Raw genomic sequence first — 9865 nt, forward strand, 5'->3', positions numbered from 1 at the left:
GAGAATGGAAATGTTGGAACTAAGTCACAAGGGACTCTCTACAAAAAGGCCAAGGACAATATGGAGAAAAGTTGGATAACACCTGTGAAAGGTATAGAAGATGATAGCAGTTGGGCTCAACTGGGTTGGATGAAACTTTTACTGATTGCATACAATGTCACACACGACGTCATAACATTGTATTATGACTTCTTGAATGCTGAAACTAGGTCCAAAAATCAGATTCAGCACAGGTGGACAAAGTATTGTTCTTGCTATTATTACTCCATTAGAAAATTTGTGGAAGACAAGTTCAGAAGTCTAAAGCTTGGACTGGAACTAGCAGACAAGCTTGCAAGGAATTTGGGTAAAATTGAATGTGAGGGAGGGAAATTAGGGATTTGGACTCTTGTGAAATTATGGCAGTTAAAGTGGAAAAATAAAGAAAATAAAAATAGTGTCTACCCTTTTAAAAGAAAAAGCCACATTAATGATAAATCATTCCCTGGCATTGAAAATAGTATCTATTCCCTTAGCACACTCTACCTAAACGCAACAATCTCCCTCTCCATTCATCTTCTCAGAAAAGCTCAGCTAGGGCAAAGAAACTTTTCTCAAAAGTCCTACAACATGTCTCAACATTCATCATCTACTAGTTCACATTCATCATCTGCTCACCATGGAAAAACTCCCTCAATGGAGTTTGTAGATGAAGATGTGATGGACGTCACTCCACTCTGCATGATACCAGGCGACACCCCAGGTCCCTCGTCCAAAGCTGAAGATAAGCAAGGTAATACCTCTGGTAACTCATCTCTCCCAAAAGACATGCATTATGCTGATCGTGCAATAAGGAACCTAATCACTAGGATTCTAAGAGAAGGGCATGAAGTCAAAGGGGTTTCTACCTCCCTGCCTAGAAGGGAACCCTCTCCTGAGGAGGAACCTCATGCTGATAAAGATGAGGACTCATCTAAATCAGAAAAAGAAGGTGCTGCTGAAGGGCTATGCTCTCTAGGTAAAACCCTACCTAGCAAGAAACCAGCAAATATGTCTCAGAAGAACGTCATTGACCTAGAGGAAGAAAGCTCTGAGAAGGAGGATGATCCTTTGGTTAATCTTGTTAAACCGAGTGTTGCTGAGAAACTGAGAACTAGGCAAGGGAAAAGTGTGGCAAGAATGAGAACAGGAAGAGTGAAAAGGACGGCTGGTATAGGACCCTCAAAAGCTTGGAGCAAGGTTGAGGTTAGGAAAAGAAAAGAAAGAGATAGCTCTGAGGAAGATGTCAAAGACGATGTCCCAGACATCTCCCCTGCAAAAAGGCAGGTTGTTCAGAAGTCTCCTGGCAAGACTGATGTTGTGCACCTAGACAATATCTCCTTTCATTTGGAAGATGGGGCAGCAAAATGGAAACATGTCATTCAGAGGAGAGTAGCTATTGAAAGAGAGCTTGGACAAGAAGCTGTAGAGGTAAAGGAGGTAATTGAGTTGATCAAAAATGCTGGACTCATGAAGACTGTGGTAACTCTACCCCAATGCTATGAGGGGTTGGTAAAAGAGTTTATTGTTAATATCCCTGAGGATATTCATGAAAAGAGCAGCAGGGAGTTCTGCAAGGTGTTTGTAAGGGGAAAATGTGTGAAATTCTCACCAAGTGTCATCAACAAGTTCCTAGGAAGAGGAACAAATGGAGGAGTAGACCTAGAGACTACAGACAATGAGGTCTGTAGGGTTATCACAGCTGGCCAAGTTAAGGAATGGCCTAGTAGGAATCACTTATCAGCTGGAAAGCTCAGTGTTAAATATGCCATCTTGCACAAGATTGGCTCAGCTAATTGGATTCCTACTAATCATGTCTCTACTATCTCCATTAATCTTGGAAGAATCATTCATGCAATTGGAACAAGGGTTAACTATGATTTTGGCAAGTTCATATTTGATCAAACCATTAGACATGCTTCTACAAATGCTGTGAAGTTACCCATTGCCTTCCCCTCCCTTATTTGTGGCATTATCCTAAGCCAACAACCAGGCATTCTGAGTACAAGTGACATTCCAAGTAGGAGAAAATCCCCTCTGTCTATTCATTATAAGTTATTTGAGGGAAGTCATGTCAATGATGTCATGACATCTGCCAAAAGGGAGTCTACGTCTCAAGGGAGCTTGGTTGATCAACTAAGAGAAACCTGCAAGGAATTGGAAAATGGGATAAGGGTGACCAAGGCTAGAAAAGAAGCATTAGAAGTTCTGATCTGTAGCCTGGAGAAGGAAGAAGTAGAGAAGGCTAGGAAGGACTCAAATACAAGATCAAAATCTCAATCCAATGGAAGTTCTGGAAGCTCAGAAGACTCTGATGGCTCTGAAGATGAAGAAGAAGGTGAAGATGATTCTTCTTCTTCTGATTAATGGTTCCTGGCTGAATTGAAGACTGGGAGGTGTGCTGGAAAGTGTGGTGGAAGCTGGTGCTGTTTGGAAGGCTGATGTTTTTACTGTTTTTGTATTTTGTGGCAGTCCTTTTGATGCCTGTTTTGTAATATTTAGGGCTCTTAAAGAGTTCCTTGGATTTGTTCATTGTCTCAGCTTTCAGCTGTGTATAATGATGGTGTGTACTTCCTGAATATTTTGTTTTAACATGTTTAATGTTATAACATCTGTCCTGACATTCTCTGACAGACTAATTGACATTTATTTTGTCTGATTGGTCACCTTTGGTCAATTTTGACTAAAAAGGGGGAGAAGTGTTGATATGGAAGCAGTTGTGAAGAGATGTGTGTGGCTGGACTGGAGGACAGCTATTATTAAAAGAAGTGCACAGGTGCTACAACAGAATGGTATTCTGTTTTCAGATGTCAAAAGGGATGTCTGATATGGTGTACAAGTGCTGATGTTGAAGCAGGTGTCAGTATGACATTTTGGCTGGTACAGGTGCTGGAGTTACAGCAGCTGTTATTTGATGAATGCACATATTTAGGGGGAGAAGAAGTACCCTTGTGCATTGTGCATTTGTGTGTCTTACTAGTTGCATCCATAACTAGTAATTCTGTTGTTTGTTGCACAGATTTAGGGGGAGGAGAAGTACCCTTGTGCATGTGTGTATTACTAGTAGCCATAGCTAGTAATTGTTTTGCTTCTGCTGCTGATTAAACTTCTGTTATGTTGTTTAACTGCTGATAGTTTGTCTTGTGAACAAAAAGGACAGATATATGTTTTAGCCAAAATTTGCCAAAGGGGGAGTTTGTTGATTCTAAGTGTTGGCAACAATTTTGGTAAAACAAAGAGTGTTCACAAGATGTCATGTGTGATGTCTTAACATGAGATATCTTATGTACCTGCTGGAGTTCAAGAACATGTGCATGCAAGATTGTTTCAGAATGCCACAAACAATGACAAGGCTTCTGATATGAATGTACCTACTGGAGCTGAAATGAAAGACATGTTCATGCAGGATTGTTTCAGATGACATATACAATGTCATGGCATCTGATATGGCTGTACCTGCTGGAAGTTATAAAAGGAAGTATTGGATTATGCAGGATTTTTCCAGGATGTCAGACCCGATGTCATGACATCCTGTATACAGAACATTCAGTATGAATGTCTGGTGTTTTGTGATTGCACAATTAATGGCAATCTTTGGATGATTGAAGATATGGCTAGCCGGCGCATTCAATCATGGATTACAACCAAATTTACTTATTTTCCAAGGAGATCTAAACAACTGTTATAAAAAGATTTGATTGGAAAATAGATTTAGGGTTTTCAAGATGTCCAAGCCCAGCTGAGAGCTTCTATAAAAAGGGACTTAGAAAACCTGTTTGAACACACAACCAAGACTGAGCGAAATATAGAGAGAGAGAGAGCTAGGGTTTGTGTCTGTTTAGTCGTAAGACTTGTAGGTCATTCAAGTCATCTATTGATGATTGAATTGGACTGATTTGTGGTTGTAAATTGTCATTCTAAAGCTGTTAAGCAAGAGTGTGTGTCTTCTTGATCAAAGCTTTGAAGCAAGATCAAGAGTGTGTCTTCTTGATTGAAACTGTGAAGTAAAATCAAGAATGTGTAATTAAAAAGTATTTTCTTTTCACAAGGGATTGTTGTTTAAAATCACTGGTGTGTGATTGTAAGGGAAGTGAGTGGGTTCTCATATCTAAGAGTGCTTAGGTAGAAGTTGCACGGGTAGAGATTAGGTGAGAAAGACTGTAACTTGTTGAAGTGTACGGATAGTCTTTGAACTAATTCTATTTTAGTGAATTTCCTTCATGGCTTGGTAGCCCCCAGACGTAGGTGAGTTGCACCGAACTGGGTTAACAATTGCTTGTGTTATTTGCTTTACCATTCTGTTTATCTTATCCATTGTATGTTAGCAGATATCAGTGTCGTAACATTACCTTCGACATCTTATATCTGATACCAGAATTTCAAAATATTTTGACATGTTGAAATTTCCAAACTCCCACCTCAAAATTCACCATGATACAAGTTACAAATGGAAAAGTGTTCAACATAAGAGTTGTTCCTTTTGATCTAAGCTTTCCAAAGAGTCCTAATTCATTCATTTTGGACAAAGTTTGATAGGTTTGTGTATGGCTTAAACAGACATGTATCAGTTGGCAAGATCAATACTTCCAATGTTCAAACAACTTTGCCTTGCCATCCAAGCTTCATGCAGACCTCATTTCAGTTGATTGGGGACCTAAATGGATTACTTCATGGGCCTACACACGCCCATGCAAGCATGTGCATTGCATTACCAAATTTGGAGAATTTTTCAAGTGTGCAAATAACACTTCTCATTGCTATAAATAGAGGTCTCATGCCTCAGTTCAAAGGACCTTACGCGCTAGCTTTGCCCCCAATCTTCCAAACCCTCTCAATTCAAAGGAAAACCTGAGAAATTTCAACTGAAATTTGAGTTTGAATCTCACTGTTTCGAGATTCAAAAACTCCAGGATCCAAAGCTTTGCCTTACTCTTAAGCCACTTCCACAAGCTCCATAAGTAAGTTTCAGGCACGAATTGAAGCAAGAGAGATCCATTTCTGCACAACATTGAAGGTAATTTTCCAGATTTTTCTTCTCTTCAATTCTCTCTTAATATTCATCAATTCTCTTGGATCCTTGGTTGTCTGAAGTCCTACCAATATAGGCAAGAAGGTTGAGTTGCTTTGAGGTCAAATCGAAGCAACTCAGTTGACACACCTCAAAATTGAACTCCACGTATCTCTCTATATATTTGGAGTTAGTTAAACTTGAGGTGAAATTCGTGATCTACGTCATTTTATCTTTAAGATCATGTCCTTTTTTTTCATTTATGATGTGGTGATGATTGAACTAGTCTGGCCAGGGTCATCGGAGAAGATGACCGACCTTTGGCTCCGGCGATAAGCTAGAAGTGCTCAGAACCATTGATCTGTTTTAAAATGTTTTAATCAGGAGCGTATATTGTGATTACCATGCGTGTGGACATTTGACTCAAGCGTACCATGGAACGCGCGCTCACCACCACTTGATCTGCTACCTCAATTAATGAGGCAGATCAAGTGGTCCACGTTTTTTTGATTATTTGATTTTTATTTTTATTCCTTTGATTTTTATTAATTCATATTAATTTTAATATTGATTCAAAAAATATGAGAGTTTAACCAAAATTTTTTTAATAAAATCCTCTTTCATTTTCTGAATTAAAATTGTTTTTTGGATCATTATTAATATTTTTCATGATTTAATTGATTTTGTGAATATTTTTAATTGTTTAAAAATACTTTTAAGTTTCCAAAAATTCTGAAATTTTTTCTCCAAGGTCCTTTGACCTTGTTTGACCTATGATAAATCTCATGGCCATTTCTTTGGTGTTTTGATGAGGTTTTAGGAAATTGACCAACCATATTCAATTTAATGCATTATTTTTACTATTTTTAATTGATTAAATGTCAAATTAATTGTGTAGAGCCATTTTAAATGACTTTATAAGTTTAACTTGTGTTGTTGGGCCTTGGTCAAGGTTGATTTGACTTTGTTAGGTTAAGATCATTGAATTTAGGGGATTGATGGAATGTGCATTCCATCTCCCAAAATGAATGAATGATCTTAACTTGGTAAAAGTCCTCCTTTGTCCAATTTGAGTTTGATCCATTTCCCCTCCCTCTTCATCTCATTCCCCTACTTTATACATTCATGTCATGGACCTATGATATCTCAATATCCTAAGGCTAGTTGATTGCAAAATCAGCATAAGTATGGATGAGATTAGATCCCCCACTTTGCATGTTCTTTTTGTGTGTGGTATGTTTCATGAGCATAGTTCCTCATACTATGTCTCTAACATGCATTAACACCAAAATTCTATTGCCCGGTCTCAAATAGTTGTGACTTCTACATAAGTCCAATTACGATTGCTTAACATAGCGCTAAATTTTGACACAAAGGCATAACATTCTAGTTAGTGAGATTGTAAGTCTCCCCTCTTTCATGGTATTGTGTGGAAACTTGGCATTTTTTCCTTCCTTTGGAAGATGTCTTGGTTCAAGGATTCATGCTTGTGATAAGTGGGTTGAGTGCTCTCTAAAGAATGACTTAAATAAAAGAGCAAAAGCAATACTAACTTCTAACTTATTAACAACTAATATTTAATTTCAAGTCCTTTATTTTAATGCACTTTATTTTTGAGCTTTATTCATTTGTCATTATTCATACCATTCTAATTGTTTATGTTAATGTCATTTTCACTTTGTCCACTTGGACCATATTGTGTAATATATTTTGTTTGTGTATATTGTGTTGTTTGTGTGATCTTTTACCATTAATGTACATAATAAGAACAAAAACCCTAAAAAATATCTTGTGTGGACTGTTGGTTTGATCTGAGACAATCTGACCTAGAACTTAGACAACATTCCCTATGCAAAGGACTTGGCCAATGCCAACTTTCATGTAACCAAGTGCTTGTGATTTGAAACTTCATCTGATACATCATTGGAGATCCATTTGAGTTCATCTGCAACATGATCATTATGAAGCTGTTATTTTGAACCTGTGATTTGTGCCATCTTGGAATTCATCTGATGCATGGGAAACTTTGAAGAAGATCATGGAATTGCTAAGGTTGGATGTGGCTATCTTTATTTGATGCCTTGCTCCTCAATTTGATATTTTGTGAATTGTTTATTTCTTGATTATAAAAGTCCAAGGGAATTTGGGTTTCTATATGACATTCTTGTCTATTGGGTTGCAGCCCATTGGTCAGATCTTTTCAACTCTTAACTTTTAATTTTGTGCTTAGGATTAGTCTCTTCATATCCTTCCCACTTCTTAAATTTCAAAATATCTCCCTCCTTTTAAAAACTTCTTTGTTTGTGCTTGTTTTCCAAACTTAAACCATATTGCAAACTAGAAACTTTGGCCTTAAGCCATTGCATTTTCAAACTTATTTTCTTAATCAAACTTGTAAATAGACTTAACTATATTTGACTTAAAATTTTCAAAATACAAAAAGAACTAACTCATTCAAACCATTTTAGGCCTTTGTGCTTTTCAAGCTTAAATTTTTGTTAAAAGCAATGCATCCACTTTGAAATTGATACCACGAACTACGAGGTTTTGATCCCTCATTTTATGTTAGTATGTAGGCACAAGTCCGAAGGTCTTGTCAAACACAAAAATATAATCAATGAGTTATTTTCTCATCCCTCCACTCTATTTATTGCAAACATCATTTTCTACAAAAACACATATGCACACAAAAAGGGCTCTCTAGGAGTACCTAGGACACTTTGGATGCTAACACCTTCCCTCTGTGTAACCAACCCTCTTACCTGTAATCTCTGACATTTTATTAGTTCTGATTTGAAAACTTCTTATTTTGGGTTTTGTTCTTACTTTTCTCTTTTCCCTTGGAAATAATAAAAGCGCGGTGGCGACTCTTGTTTATTTGATGTCTAGCTTGTCCATAGCTTGATGATCATGAATTTCCCGCTACAGGTACATACTTTCAAGACCTAAATGCTTCCACTCCAAAGGTTGAATACCCAATGAATCTGGTAAATATGCTAATAATTTTGGTTGCGGGATTTGAGTATCTAAGTCTTTTAGATGGTTATTCTGGATATAGCCAAATATTTATTGCAGAGGGAGATGTGTCAAAAATGGCATTTTGATATCCTGGGGCCTTAGCAACATGTGAGGGGTGGTAATGTCTTTTGGCATAAAGACTGCTGGTGCACATACCAAAGGAAGATGAATCTCATGTTTCTTGATTTCATTGAAACCTTTATGTAGCTATATGTTGATGACATATTCATTAAATCCTTGTCAAAAAATGGTCATCTAGGCCACCTTCGACAGTCCTTTGAAAGGATGATGGAACATGAACTTAAAATGAATTCATTAAAGTGTGTTTTTTGTGTTCATGCAGGTGATTTTCTAGGCTTTGTGGTTCACAAAAAGGGAATAGAGATCAACTAGAACTAAACTAGGGTTATATTCGACACTAAGCCTTCGTCGAACAAAAAGCAACTTCAATCCTTTTTAGGAAAGATAAACTTCTTAAGAAGGTTCATCTTGAATTTAAGTGGCAAGACAAAAAAAATCACATTTTCTAGTTTAAAGAAGGAATAAGAGAACTAGAAAGATTTTAACAAGATCAAGACATAACTATCAAATCCTCATATACTTTTACCTCCTAAGAGGAATAAATCAATGAAGCTATACATTTCTGCATCTAATTCAACAATAGGCAGTAGGTTAGCGCAAGAGGATGATGATTGTGTTGAAATGGCCATTTATTAACTTAGTCGAGTGTTGAATGATGCAGAAACTAGATATAACTAAATAGAGAAATTGTGTCTTTGTTTGTATTTCTCTTATACAAAGTTCAAGTATTATATAAAGCCAACCGATGTGTTTGTTTACTCTCACTTTGATATCATTAAACATGTGTTATCGAAGCCTATTTTACATAGTTGAATAGGAAAATGGGCTTTAGCTTTAACTAAATATTCTTTAACATATGCGTCTTTGGAGGCAAAAATAGCTGAAATCAAAGGCGACTCATAATTGGTTGTGAAATAGTTGACGAAATAATATAAGTGCATCAAAGAGAATCTATTATGTACTTCGTCACAACAAACTCACTTCTAAAAATATTTGATTCAGTCGTCATAAAATATGTACCTCAACTGGAGAGTCAAGAGGCTAAAAGCTTAGCTCAAATTGCTTCAGGATATAAAGTCTCCAAAGAGAAATTATACGAATTAATTGAAGTAAAAGAAAAGTTGGTTTTGTCTAGTAATCTTCCATTAGAATTGCCAAAGGCAAAACTGGTGGGGGTAGATGTAACATCATAATTTTTTAGTTATTATTTTAATTTACTTATTTGTATTTTTATTTATTTATAATATGTAATAATTGAATTAATTTGGGACATGGGAGTGTGTGACCTTGAAGTGGGGGTGTAGAGAGTAAGTAGAGGTTAATGGAGTTTATTTAGAATAAATGGAATTTATTTTAATAATTAAAAAAAACTATTTTATTGGATTTATTTAATTTAAATAAGAATTTAGAGAGTTCGGGATCAATTTATAAATTAAGAGAAATAAAGGGGAGGAAGGAGTAAGGGTAATTGTTAGTAAGAGAGAGAATTTTAATTATGAATAGATTATCCTAATTATATAAAGTTAAGAGACAACCTAGGTTTATGGGATTTTCTATCAGTACGTGAAAAGAGGATTGAAGATATAAGGGAGATAGAAGGTTAGAGCTTTGGAGAGAGGGGAAGAACAATTAAAACCATAATTATTCTATTGCTGCTAGGAAAACTAGGTAAGGGGGAGAATTGATTTAATAATGGTTATATGCTTGAGGGGTAGAATGGAAGAGTGCTTAACCTCTATT

At 36.4% G+C, this 9865-nt stretch overlaps 1 protein-coding gene across 1 annotated transcript; it reads left to right on the forward strand.

The window, feature by feature from the left end:
• The first annotated feature begins 609 nt into the window (after window positions 1-609).
• Window positions 610-2661, forward strand: LOC127104646 (uncharacterized). The gene is made up of 2 exons (XM_051041822.1): window positions 610-1410; window positions 2653-2661. Exons 1-2 carry the CDS (start codon window positions 610-612, stop codon window positions 2659-2661), a joined length of 810 nt encoding a protein of 269 aa, XP_050897779.1.
• Window positions 2662-9865: the final 7204 nt, after the last annotated feature.

The sequence above is a fragment of the Lathyrus oleraceus genome, chromosome 7 (assembly GCF_024323335.1).
Source record: "Lathyrus oleraceus cultivar Zhongwan6 chromosome 7, CAAS_Psat_ZW6_1.0, whole genome shotgun sequence".
In the NCBI taxonomy this organism is placed as follows: Eukaryota; Viridiplantae; Streptophyta; class Magnoliopsida; order Fabales; family Fabaceae; genus Lathyrus; species Lathyrus oleraceus.